The sequence below is a fragment of the Watersipora subatra genome, chromosome 3, assembly GCF_963576615.1.
Source record: "Watersipora subatra chromosome 3, tzWatSuba1.1, whole genome shotgun sequence".
Taxonomy (NCBI): Eukaryota; Metazoa; Bryozoa; class Gymnolaemata; order Cheilostomatida; family Watersiporidae; genus Watersipora; species Watersipora subatra.
Genome location: NC_088710.1, coordinates 8,226,363 through 8,240,638, shown reverse-complemented (window position 1 = coordinate 8,240,638; position 14,276 = coordinate 8,226,363). Strand labels below are relative to the sequence as shown.

Sequence of the window (14,276 nt, the reverse complement as noted above, 5' to 3'; positions counted from 1 at the left end):
GGGCAACGCCGGGTTGCACAGCTAGTATTAATATATAGCTTAGTAATATTATTTGATAGCACGATTGCGGTAATCTGAACTCAGCTTACAATAAATCAACGTTCGTAACTTCTGTTTAATTGCGCATAAAAGCCGTTTTGGCTGCAAACTGTAGCAAAAATATCAATGAATTTAATGAGCTTTTATGCAATCTTGTTCAATATAGTTATAAAATTTAAAATGAAACGAAAAACTTCAAAATTTCAACCAATTTCAATGCAGACTATAAGATCATCATAGGTTAATTGTGAGCAATAGATATCAACCAGTATAGACATGTATCAGCTTCTTCATGTATATTTATTTAAAGGCCTAAGAAAAGTTGGAGGTAAGTTAGCAAATTTTTTGCGTTCAAAAGGGTAAATGTCGCAGCGCCTGAAGGAGAGCACAAAATAAGGCGACAATCGATTTGCCCGTAAAAGGGTGAATTTATCTTCTCAGCAATCTGACGATGTGAATCTCCCTTTATTTGAACGTCACCTCTAATAAAGCACCACTCTAGGAGAAGGGTTGAAAAATAGAGCACCATGGCGCTTAAATGGAGGTTTTACTGTAAATTGTAAAGATCTTAAAGCAAACTACAAGATTCTGAGTGAGCAGGATTGAGAGTAAAAGTAAAAGAAATAATAAATATGATGGGTACCTGTCAGTTTTTTCCTCAGTGGACTCCTTGTCTTGCTCCAGTTCTTTTTTGCTGAGTGGCAAAACAGCTACAAAACACAAGAAGATTCTTAGCTCCAATATTCATACGAGCATTCAATATTCATGCAGGCTGAGAGCTAGAGGTTTGTCCGTGACAATGAGTAACACATCTTCACATCTTCCATAGTATGATGTTAATATTGCCAGCCACCTCAATCTGTCTTATTACTAAACTCTCTAAACACCTGTCTAAAAATGACAACCACCTGCGAAGGAGTGTCAAGCCTCCTCTACCTGATTGACCAAATAGATTGTACAATAGCAGACGATTTGAAATACTGGCTAGTTTACAGAGTTGAACTGTTTTGTGGCAGAATCTGACAGAAAATAACTACAATATTTCTATCCAATGAGTATGAAAAATGCACAGTGACATCTTCATTGCTATAGTTAAATTAGATAACCATCCATAAACAACCACCTGTGAAGGAGTGTCAACCATCCATAAACAACCAGTCACAGAACTGATTAGAAATAAAAAATAAGAGTGGTCAGCTTGAAATTTTTACTATAATAAGAGCCGGGTGCAACCGTAGCCATGCTAAAAGCATTAGGGAAAAACAATTGCTTCCCACAGGAATCAACCAGTGGTGTCAGATTCATAAGCAAGCGTGCTGCCACTAGACCACTCAATCGCATCACCCCTCCTATGGATAATCATGCATACACTGATTACTCATGACCATCTCTCACAGTTCACGGGATTGGAAAGTGCACTAATTAATATACAGTGCCGAAGAAAATACTTGGGATGCAATTCTTAAACAAGTTAATTCAAACTAAAATTGTTATTTCAACGTATTTTTTGTCTCTCATTCAGTTACTATGGATATATGGAGATATTATCGATAAGATACTTAGACAATAATAAATTCAACTAATCTAGTTTAAAAAAACTATTTTATTTTACTAAAACAAAATTGTTTTAATTTTGTTTTAGGAGACAATTAGCTTTTATCTCCTCTCCTTTTCCATTTCCATTGAACCATTTCTATTGTAATTAAAGCTTTAAGATTGCCAAAGATCACTTACTGGAGGATGAGCCCACCAAATACTAAAATAATTTCCTGAGCCCAACAGCTGTTTTCAGAGGCAGCATATTACAAAAAGTTGTTCAAACCATAACAAAAATTAAATTTTCTCCGATCAGAGATGTTTTGTTTAATTAAAACTTCAACTTTTGGTCATACTAGTCAGTATGCTCCATGAAATAGTGTTTAACTTGACCAAAAATAATAAAAATAAACTCATTATATCATTAACAGCATAAAGAACCAAAACATAGTGTATATAGTTTTAGAGAACTATCTGGAATATCTTGAAAGCTATTTAAGTCTAAAGCTGAAAAGCTATGGATTGCTGACTGTGTGTCCGCACTATTTTGTTCAGCATTGTAGAGCTCAAGTCCCAGAAATTGGCATTTTGTCAGCACTGTTGTACTGTGTTTGCTCTCCTGAATGTGGCACATACAAAAAAATTGCCAAATACAAGATACTCGAGAAAATAATCCAAAACCTGGAGAAGGACAATGCATTTTTAAACTATAAGCATACCGTCACAGCAAAGCGACTTCCAAAAGGCTTTGTGAACGGCTATGACATTTTGTATAGTGGAGACAGCAGAAGAATCTGGCTCGGTGTCGTCAATTCTTGGAGGTGTACCACCCATCATGATGTCCACACAGGAAGAGAAGCTTTCTGATATTGAGTTCAGATTATATCCACCCTAAAGAAATGAACAACTCATCCATTAAATTGCAAGTGATTTACTATTCAGGTTACAAAACTCGCTGTCCCAGCACACTATTAGCTGTTAGTTCAATCCACTTGGAGAAGCTGCCTTTAATAAGTTAGCAATTTTAAGGTATCTAATCTTTGTCAATATCCATGAGATGTGCTAGAATAGGTCAAGGTCAAACCTCTAAAACTAAGATAAGCCTGCCATCAGCGAGGGAGGAAAGCATATGGGTCATGTGTGCATAACCACCTGGTGTCAGACTGTATCCGCCCTGCAACAGTGTCAAGGTCCAATCATACAGATATAGTTACTATAATGCTGCCAAAGACAGGTTTCATGTTTGCGGTTATATACATGGGCATTGCAGCTACACAACTTATCTTGATAGCAAGGAAACATATATCAAGCAAGCTGAATGACTAGAAAGCACTCTTAAGAAATGTTGAATTGGTGAATTGGCATTTTAGTATAATAAAGATTTAATAAATAATAATATATTTTAGTATAATAAAGATTTAATAAATAATAATATATTTTAGTATAATAGATTTAATAAATAATAATATATTTTAGTACAATAAAGATTTAATAAATAATAATATATTTTAGTATAATAAAGATTTAATAAATAATAATATATTTTAGTATAATAGATTTAATAAATAATAATATATTTTAGTACAATAAAGATTTAATAAATAATATTATATTTTAGTATAATAAAGATTTAATAAATAATAATATATTTTAGTATAATAAAAATTTAATAAACAATAATATATTTTAGTATAATAAAGATTTAATAAATAATAATATGTTTTAGTATAATAAAGATTTAATAAATAATAATATATTTTAGTATAATAAAGATTTTTTAAAAAGATGATCAATTCGGAAAAAAACTAACACGGATCACTTGCATAGTTTAGGTGAGACACTAGCCCTTACCAGTGGATCACCTTTGGCAGCGTCAAATCCAGCAGATATAAAAACCAGATCTGGAGCAAACTAAAACATATAGTAACATGGAACCACTTAACATCCATGTGTGTAGTTGCTTCCTCGATAAAACATAATACTAGCACCAGAGGCTAGATTATGAAATGGATTATGGGATAGAAAATAACAGGTGCAAATTACCTCGTAACAGATTGGCATGACTACTTGTTGGAATGCAGCGATATACTCAGGGTCACCCGGAGGTCGGCTTGACCTAAAGTCTATCCACTATATGAGAAAGAAAACAATGAGTAGTGTATGCCAATCAGACCCCTCAGTTGACCCCTCAGTTTGACCCCTCAGTTTGATTTGCTGTAGAAGCTAGTAATACTAGCTGACTAGCAGTTAACTGTATAAAGCCAAGAAAGACTACAAACTCTGCTGAAATAGAAGCATCAGCATCTGAATTTGGGAAATTCTATATATGGTACTCGTGCAAGTCGCAGTCGACTCTTAGTTATGTATGATGGGAAAACAGCAAAATGATCATTAATGCAACAGTCATGACAAGTAGTGTTTTGAGATAACAACTATTTCTATGGATACAAAATCATGGCAACCATTTCTATAGATGCAACAACATAACTGTTTCTATGGACCTATCAAGAGGGCAACTGTTTCTATGCATGCCACGACATGACAACTGTTTCTATAGGTACAACAGCGTAGCAACTTTTTCTATGGACGCTAAGACTCTCGGCTTCTATTTGGTTATACTTGTAAGCTTGATTGATGTCTTAGACACTTTCACGAAAATTTAAAACTAATATTAAAATAAGATTCCTTTAACATAACGTATAACACTTCCCGTTTCGAGCTCAAACATTAAGCAACGCCAGTTTTTCTGTAGATAATAATAATAATATTCAATTAATAATATTTAATTTGTATAAATATTGTTAATTATATGGACAATATAAATAATAATATTTACATAATATAAATAATATTCAATAATAGTATTAAATATAATTTATATTTATAATATAAAGAATATAATAATAAAATAATATATTATTTACATTATTATAAGATAATAATATAAATAATATAATATTATTTATACTATTTCTAGTATAAATAATATAATATTATTTATACTATTTCTAGTATAAATAATAACTATTTATATTAGAAATAATATAACTAATTATTATATTATTTCTATGTCTTATTATAGAAATAATATAATAATTTCTATAATAATTCTACTTCTATAATAAGTAGAATTATTACAGAGATATTGGCAGTAGGACAAGCAATATGACACTCATAAGACCTTATACCATAGGACAACAGCGAACTTGAAAATTAGAAGACAAATAATACGATTACAAACTCAAGTAGTAAGTCAAATAGTGTGATAACTCCATCATATCATATGAATCATAGGCATACCTTCCTGTTGAAAGGAATATTCACATTGTATCCTACTCCTTTGCCTTTACCAAACTTGTCATAGTTTCCGTCCTCAGAGCCAGGGAAAAAGAAACTGTTGTCATATCGGTGGAGAGAGATGTAGAGCACGGAGTTATCTGATTCGAACATGTGCTGTGTACCATTACCATGGTGTACGTCCCAGTCGATTATGGCTATCCTACATATGAGCATACACACTTATTATATATTAAGGCATATAAGGCGACCGTCAGCTAAGACGAGATACAAAATTGGAACAAATGTTGATGAATTTAACATATAACAAATCTATAAGACGACTGATAAATTAATTGTGCTTAAAAGTAATTATAAAAAGTGATGCAATCTTCCGTTGGTTCTACACTGTAAACAATGGATAGTCTCAGATCGCTCTAAGGTATTGTGGCAGAACTTTGACCAATTTGACGGCAAATTAGTACTTTCTTGGCTGCACTGTAAACTGGCCGAAACACCATAATTATGAGCTGAAGAAATGCCATATCCCACATCACAACCTAAAAAACTGTATCCTAGGGCCACCGTATCCCGAGGTTCTACTGTAATGTAATATCTACTTTTATTAAGAAATAAAATTGTGTGTGTGCGTGTGATTTATTTCATCAAATATATAATACATACAATTGCAAACATACGAACAAGAAAACAAAGAAAAGTTTCATACAATCGTATATCAAGAATAAAACAAAAATAGAGATGATGGGGCCAGTGCGAAATAGCAGAGCTAACCGGTCGCAGGCCCGAGTCGACAGCATAAGGCGTAGACACTAATACTCACCAAGCCGAGCTAAGGTGGAGCCTTATCTCCGTTTTAAATTCACCAATAGGTTTTATTAATTTCAATGAGGCTAGCAATTTATTCGGGTGCAGACATCACAAAGTTAGATGTTCGTTGACCAGCAGATGAAGAATAAAAAGGACTAGGAAACGAGGATGATTGAAATCGGGTGTTATAATGTGAAGGTTTTTGAAATATTTGTGAATGATACAGTTTGTGTGCTCTAATAAGTGATTTGTAATGATACATTCTATCAGCAGTCAAAATCTTGGAGTCGTGAAATAAATCAAAAGTTGGGTAACCAAAAGGCTTTTTATATATAATACGCAATATTTTTTTTTGAAACTTAATTAATTTGTCAAGATGAACCCAAGAAGCATTTCCCCATGATTCTATCGAGTAGCATAATTTAGAGTGAATAAAAGAGTAGTGAAGCATTATCAGAATCTTTCTTGGAACAGTAGTGCTTAATCGAAAAAATAGTCCTGAAATAGGTCTTAAGTCAATCAGTAAATTGCCAGTATGTAATCAACCATTTATATTTACAACCAAAATGATACCGATTGCTTCCATGCAAGATGAAAAGTCTGTATGTAGAACACAAGGTCTGACTTTTATATCGGTTGTATAAGACGCACCAACTTTTAAGGGTGATCTTTTTACTTTAAAGGTCGCAGTATATGCGAAAATACATGGGTATATATTCCAATCAGTGCAAGTTGATCAGCAACTGTAAGTTACAAGCTGATAAAGATTGTACAATGGGTATAAATGATTTATGCGTAAAATGTCACAACAATACCATAAAAACCTTCATGTTTTCACCATGAGTGCTTGACTGGACAAATAGTTCTTTAAGGCTGCGGTTGTGCAGTTTTTCTGACTACATTTCTGCATGTTCATCTATTGTTGCAAATTACTTTTTTTCACCCAAAATGAAGCACAATAGTGAGTATGCCATTTAATCAATCACTCTTCCTTCCCGTTTTTACCATTTGAACTTGAAATTTAAAAAGATACATACATGTATATCTACTTTATTAATGGTTATAGATTAAAATAACGTCTGCCTGCACACACAGTGGGTATCTACCTTTTAGCTCCATGCTTTTCCTGGGCGTACTTGGCAGCCACAGGTACGTTATTTAGAAAACAGAATCCAAATGCTGTCCCTTCCTCGGCATGATGACCTGGTGGTCTTGTTATAGCGAACCCGTTTCTACTCTGTATACAAAACAATAAGCACTAGAGAGAAACCTAAACATGAAAGTGTGTGAGTGTTAGTGTTGGCTCTTCAAAGCCACCCTTACCTAGAGTGGTTACTAGGTACACAGGCTAGCCACCCTTACTTAGAGCTTTACAAGTGTGTAAAATTATTAGTCAATCACACCTATGCTATATAAAAACAACATCGAAAGAGGCCGTGGTACAAGTGTTCATGATGTGTACATCTGCTACTTGCCAACTTGCTCGGAGATAGCCACGTATGGGCTCATTCTTCAAGAAATCAATAATCATTATATTGTTACAATATTTAGTAGCTTTAGTTGAATTTATAATAACAATAATACTTTAAATATTAGGATTTTATATAACATTTATGTTTCATACGTATTCACATATATCATTTTGGAGAGAGCAGACAACTCTATGTGTTTGTACCCGGACACAGAAAAGTTCTTTACATATGCCAGACGTATGTATATACAGCTGAGGGTTGCAGATTGAAAATTCTTCTTTTGATGCCATAATTATTTTCCCTTCTGACTTTTTGCATGAAACCCGCCACATTATGGACCCCTACGACATAGCGTGGTTAACATGGCAGACATTCCTGTTTAAATTAATTATTGTTTAGCAAGTCAAAATAAATAGATATAAAATATTTTTAATGGTCACATTAATAACGAGTTCATAAATATGCCCCCAATAGAAATATAATTCAATAGTCTTATTTCTTAATTAGTTGAGGTAAATTCCTCTAGCCCAAACCAAATGGAGAGCAGGTATTTATTACAGGTACACTCAGAGCACTCTGAAACTCACCCGGTGCGCTATTGGCACCATCACGAGTTGACGAATGCCGCATGACAAATGCTGCAATAGTTACTCTAATAGATTTTTTATGTACAGTATAACTTTTTATTGGCAGTAGTAATCAACAAAATTATGTTTTTGATTACATGTCAAAAAGAAAACATGAGAAGACAGAAATCAGGTTTTAACTTTTAACAGAGCAATTTCAATAGATTACAACTAAAAAATAAGGTTTAACAAGGTAGCCCACATGTTCATACACTGTATAATTTCCTATATCTTCATTTACTAACATGGTAAAGTACAAACTCAACAATAATAATAAAAATGTGTTTTAACTGCAGACCAACCTAATCAAACTTCAAATAACTAACCATGAAAAAGAATAATTTTTTAACATGAATAACCCTGAAGGTTTTTCAAAGGTCATTCAAACTAGATGAGCTACAATGCTGTAAAAGAAAATAAGATGTTCGCTTGACAAAATCTTGAAACAAATCAACACAAAGCCTCTTAATAGGGACGAGGTCGAATAACCTCCCAATCAGAACTGCGTAAACCTTTAAAAACTGAGACAAGAACTTGTTATCACATTTCTTCAAAGATCAGAGCGGCAGACTAGTTTTAACTAAAGCCTCTGTGACCTTGCATGAAAGAGGCAAATAAATTTACCAAAGACTAAAGAGCAACTGATCAGAAATAAATTCATAAGCTATTTATATCCAATAGAGACCTACCTCGTTGGTCATGACAGAGTCGACTATGTTGAGGAGGCTGCCAGCAGCCAGTAGAGAAGAACTGTATGTGTCAGGATGAAGGTAGATGGAGTTGTACTTTTCCTCAAGTTCTTTGAAATCTCGAGGTTTCGTGCTTTCTAATGCCTTCAACTCTGCTATGTATTTCTGGCTGCAATAGATAAGCACCCGCCGAGACTGTCACAATTAGAAAATATATACCAAGTCTTAGGTTTGAGTATCGATTCACATTATAGCGCTAGATGGTAACATATGAAGCAGTAGCAGGTAAATTCCCAGGAGATGTAAAACGGAGCAACAAGAAAAAGATACATTAAGGACAGTAAACGGTGAGAGAAAGAAAATATTTTTTAGCAGATTATTAAGCTAGCTCCTTGCCATTAAGAATCCTGCAAAATGGAGGAGAGCATTTGATGTTATTTGGTAAAACTATGAAACAATTAAATAGACAAAAACCAAAGACGTATGACCCGTATTGACAACACGATAGATATTCACATTAAGTTGCAAATCTACTCTTATTCTTATTCCCTCTTACTTCTTATTCCCTATTCTTCTTCTTACTGTTATTCTATTTCTTATTGTCTGATATAAACAGCAGACAATATTTGCCACTTGCATGATAGAAACGGCGAACAACTCCTATAGCAATTTCAGTTCTAGGACTTTCTGGCACCAGACTCTTTAGCAGTGCTATTTTTACACCAATTAAATTATGCAAATATACGATAACTAAATAACACGATGATAATAACAAAGCATGCAAAAACATATTATTCATGAAACTTCACACATAAGAGTATACATATACATGAGAAATATGTAAGAACAAAGAAACTGAAATTTTATTTCAGTTTGGTGTATTTTACTCGTTTAGTTCAGTATTTTACTAGGCATTTTATTGTACATTTAACGTGAGCAGCTCCAACTGATACAGCTGATGGTCCATGGCAATTTCGGTCTTCATCACTTTTTCACTTTTAATCACTATTTCGTTAATTACATGAATGTTTACGTTCGCATCGCCAAATTGGGTTAAAAAATTTCATGAACTAAATCTGTCAAATAGGTAAATGTAGCTGTTATGCAAAATTTTTAATTGTCGCTTTGCTTAAAATTTGTTGAGCCGTAATAACTCACAACGAAAGATAGATAAATTCTGAACTCGTAACATGCGTCCGAATGTCTGTGCCGAAACGCCATATGCCAGAAATCGTCACGCCAAAAAGTCCTGCCACAAAATGTCTGCGCCAAAAAGTAACATTCTGCTCAATCTGTAGGATATAAATGACAGAGACTCAGGTCTGAAATCGTATGATTAAAGCATGTCACAACTGTTAGTGAGGTACAGTTGGGTAAAACTGGCTGATAATATCCTTCTTAACATGTACATGTATTACTAGCAACTAAAAACAGTAAACTTTTAAAACACGCGAGTTAGTAGGGGATAACTCCCATTATTACCTGTGCACTGAGCTTAGTTCAGCCTTGGTTGCCTTACGACTTTTTAGTTTGATACACTTGCTGAGCAGCCCGTAGTCTTCCAGCATCTGATGAATTCGAGCTATCCTTTCAGGCTTTTCCGGGTGTGTTGGATCCATGGCGCATTTGTGTTTCAGCATGCCTTCGTCATATACATAGCTAGACCTGCACACGAAACAACAGTTATATCCACGGAATATACACTCCACATCGTAACCCAACAACGACAAACCAGCAGATGTTTGGCAGAGAACTAAAGGTGGTTCTAAAACATTAATGCAAAGTGAAGACTTCCCAACAAGACATACAATTTCATCATTCATAGAATTATGTATGTACTCAAAAAACAAAACATAGCCTTAGGCCTACAGTTACGAAATAACCTCAGCCATGACTGTGAACTACTGATAAAGTTTAAATAGCCCAACCTCGCTGTTGTAGTTCTTGTTGGATGCTCGGCAACAATCTTTCTTATTTGCTCACTAAACTTTTCTTTGACATCTTCTGGCTGTGGGGTTTCCTTATTGAGCTCATGATATGCGGGAGAACCAGTTACAAACGGCGCCGGACCTCTACAAAAAAGGTACATTAGTAACATAAGCCTGAATAGTCTAGCATTTTATCAAACATCTTCACACATTGTCACTAAGGTCTGATAAGCTTTTCTATAAGAATCTCTACTATAATAACAGCCGTATATGTTCGCTTGTCCGAAGCCATAGTGGTTGTGACAAAAGATTGCATCTGGTGGGTTTTGAACTCACACCATTCAGCTTAATGGCTCGACTCGGTAACGTCTGCAGTAGTTAGCCACCTTAGCCATTGCTGAATAATTGTGCACATATTTATTCTCGGCGCTTCATTGGCTCACCTGACGATATTTCACAGTAAACGAGGCTGCCAGAGTACTAGTGAGAAATAGCAAAGCACTCATATGTTAAAAGTGCGAAGAAGCTAACAGTCACACTCAGTGTGAACCCATAACATAAATTGGTCAATCACAGAATCCTTTGTAGCCTCCGAATCACAATCAAGCACAGATAAATGCTAGGGAGCATACTAAACACTGCGAAGAGAGGTACACATTAGATGCCAAAAAACTAATTTTGGAAAGATTTAACTGCCAGTTCCTATAGTCTCCTTATAGTCTCATATACTCATAGTCTCCTATAAGTATATGAAACTAAATGATTATAATTTTATATACTATTCATTTTATATACTTGTCAAGCTATACGAGTATATGAACTATACTCATATAGTTTGACTATCAAAGCATGATGAATGTGCTCACCGTAGGAACAAGTAGTAACAACTAACACGCCTATCTTCACATTCTCCACAGAACTAAGTACATAGACTCAAAGACAAGGGCTCGTTGCGACCATCTATTTTTATTGCAGCAAATAGTTTGAGGCTAATGATGTGAGAAGACAACTCCAAATGAAAGCCACAATTTATGGCTGGTGAAAACCTGTTTCAATGCAACATAATAAATATAAACGCAGTTATTAAAATTCAAGAAAGGTGTGGACAAAATTATTAGAACATGATGTTTAGGAGATAGGAGAGTGAGATGAGCTAATGCTTAGTGTATAAGTGACCTTGACAAAGTACTCACTATATTTGCTTGATTAGAATGTGGACCGAACTGAAACGTCTGAATGCAAAACAGTTGTTTGCAATTATTGTACATACATGTATATGAACTTAGACTGAGTCGATTAAATTATTGTACATATATGAACTTGGAGTGAGTCATTTCAATTATTGTACATATATGAACTTGGAGTGAGTCATTTCAATTATTGTACATATATGAACTTGGAGTGAGTCATTTCAATTATTGTACATATATGAACTTGGAGTGAGTCAATTCAATTATTGTACATATATGAACTTGGAGTGAGTCAATTCAATTATTGTACATATATGAACTTGGAGTGGGTCATTTCAATTATTGTACATATATGAACTTGGAGTGAGTCATTTCAATTATTGCACATATATGAACTTGGAGTGAGTCATTTCAATTATTGCACATATATGAACTTGGAGTGAGTCAATTCAATTATTGCACATATATGAACTTGGAGTGAGTCAATTCAATTATTGTACATATATGAACTTGGAGTGAGTCATTTCAATTATTGTACATATATGAATTTGGAGTGAGTCGTTTCAATTAGTGCACATATATGAACTTGGAGTGAGTCAATTCAATTATTGTACATATATGAACTTGGAGTGAGTCATTTCAATTATTGTACATATATGAACTTGGAGTGAGTCGTTTCAATTATTGTACATATATGAACTTGGAGTGAGTCAATTCAATTATTGTACATATATGAACTTGGAGTGAGTCAATTCAATTATTGTACATATATGAACTTAGACTGAGTCATTTCAATTATTGTACATATATGAACTTGGAGTGAGTCGTTTCAATTATTGTACATATATGAACTTGGAGTGAGTCATTTCAATTAGTGCACATATATGAACTTGGAGTGAGTCATTTCAATTATTGTACATATATGAACTTGGAGTGAGTCAATTCAATTATTGTACATATATGAACTTGGAGTGAGTCAATTCAATTATTGTACATATATGAACTTAGACTGAGTCATTTCAATTATTGTACATATATGAACTTGGAGTGAGTCATTTCAATTATTGTACATATATGAACTTGGAGTGAGTCATTTCAATTATTGTACATATATGAACTTGGAGTGAGTCATTTCAATTATTGCACATATATGAACTTGGAGTGAGTCAATTCAATTATTGCACATATATGAACTTGGAGTGAGTCAATTCAATTATTGTACATATATGAACTTGGAGTGAGTCATTTCAATTATTGTACATATATGAATTTGGAGTGAGTCGTTTCAATTAGTGCACATATATGAACTTGGAGTGAGTCGTTTCAATTATTGTACATATATGAACTTGGAGTGAGTCATTTCAATTATTGTACATATATGAACTTGGAGTGAGTCATTTCAATTATTGCACATATATGAACTTGGAGTGAGTCAATTCAATTATTGCACATATATGAACTTGGAGTGAGTCAATTCAATTATTGTACATATATGAACTTGGAGTGAGTCATTTCAATTATTGTACATATATGAATTTGGAGTGAGTCGTTTCAATTAGTGCACATATATGAACTTGGAGTGAGTCGTTTCAATTATTGTACATATATGAACTTGGAGTGAGTCAATTCAATTATTGTACATATATGAACTTGGAGTGAGTCATTTCAATTATTGTACATATATGAATTTGGAGTGAGTCGTTTCAATTAGTGCACATATATGAACTTGGAGTGAGTCAATTCAATTATTGTACATATATGAACTTGGAGTGAGTCGTTTCAATTATTGTACATATATGAACTTGGAGTGAGTCAATTCAATTATTGTACATATATGAACTTGGAGTGAGTCAATTCAATTATTGTACATATATGAACTTAGACTGAGTCATTTCAATTATTGTACATATATGAACTTGGAGTGAGTCGTTTCAATTATTGTACATATATGAACTTGGAGTGAGTCATTTCAATTATTGTACATATATGAACTTGGAGTGAGTCATTTCAATTATTGTACATATATGAACTTGGAGTGAGTCATTTCAATTATTGTACATATATGAACTTGGAGTGAGTCATTTTAATTATTGTACATTTATGAACTTGGAGTGAGTCAATTCAATTATTGTACATATATGAACTTAGACTGAGTCATTTCAATTATTGTACATATATGAACTTGGAGTGAGTCGTTTCAATTATTGTACATATATGAACTTGGAGTGAGTCATTTCAATTATTGTACATATATGAATTTGGAGTGAGTCATTTCAATTAGTGCACATATATGAACTTGGAGTGAGTCAATTCAATTATTGTACATATATTAACTTAGACTGAGTCATTTCAATTATTGCACATATATGAACTTAGACTGAGTCATTTCAATTATTGTACATATATGAACTTGGAGTGAGTCGATTCAATTATTGACTCAGTCCGAGTTCATGGATGGAATTGACCTGGCTAACAGCATAGACAATTTTAATAGCTCTTTACTACAAAGTGCTCTATACACATTGTATATTACTTTATTAGCAACAAATTCGTATCAAATGAAATGTGCTATGGGGAGATGATTCCTGAATTAGTATTGCTACACCTGGGGATCAGAAGCCAAATAGATAAGGAACAACAGATGGATGAGTTGAACTCGATGAACTCCACTAGTATATGGGAATATATAAGT

The 14,276-nt window shown here is 33.6% G+C and overlaps 1 protein-coding gene across 1 annotated transcript in view; it reads right to left on the bottom strand.

The window, feature by feature from the left end:
- The window catches only part of LOC137391845 (histone deacetylase 6-like), a 61,573-nt gene that overhangs the window by 9,857 nt on the left and 37,440 nt on the right, over positions 1-14,276 (bottom strand). Inside the window, exons 13-22 of the mRNA XM_068078387.1 lie at positions 10,395-10,538; positions 9,949-10,131; positions 8,467-8,635; positions 6,786-6,916; positions 4,876-5,074; positions 3,619-3,705; positions 3,427-3,486; positions 2,660-2,749; positions 2,295-2,466; positions 683-749 (exon numbers count right to left, since the gene is read on the bottom strand). Of these exons, the coding sequence (XP_067934488.1) occupies positions 683-749; positions 2,295-2,466; positions 2,660-2,749; positions 3,427-3,486; positions 3,619-3,705; positions 4,876-5,074; positions 6,786-6,916; positions 8,467-8,635; positions 9,949-10,131; positions 10,395-10,538 (1,302 nt within the window). The remainder of the gene's footprint in view (positions 1-682; positions 750-2,294; positions 2,467-2,659; positions 2,750-3,426; positions 3,487-3,618; positions 3,706-4,875; positions 5,075-6,785; positions 6,917-8,466; positions 8,636-9,948; positions 10,132-10,394; positions 10,539-14,276) is intronic.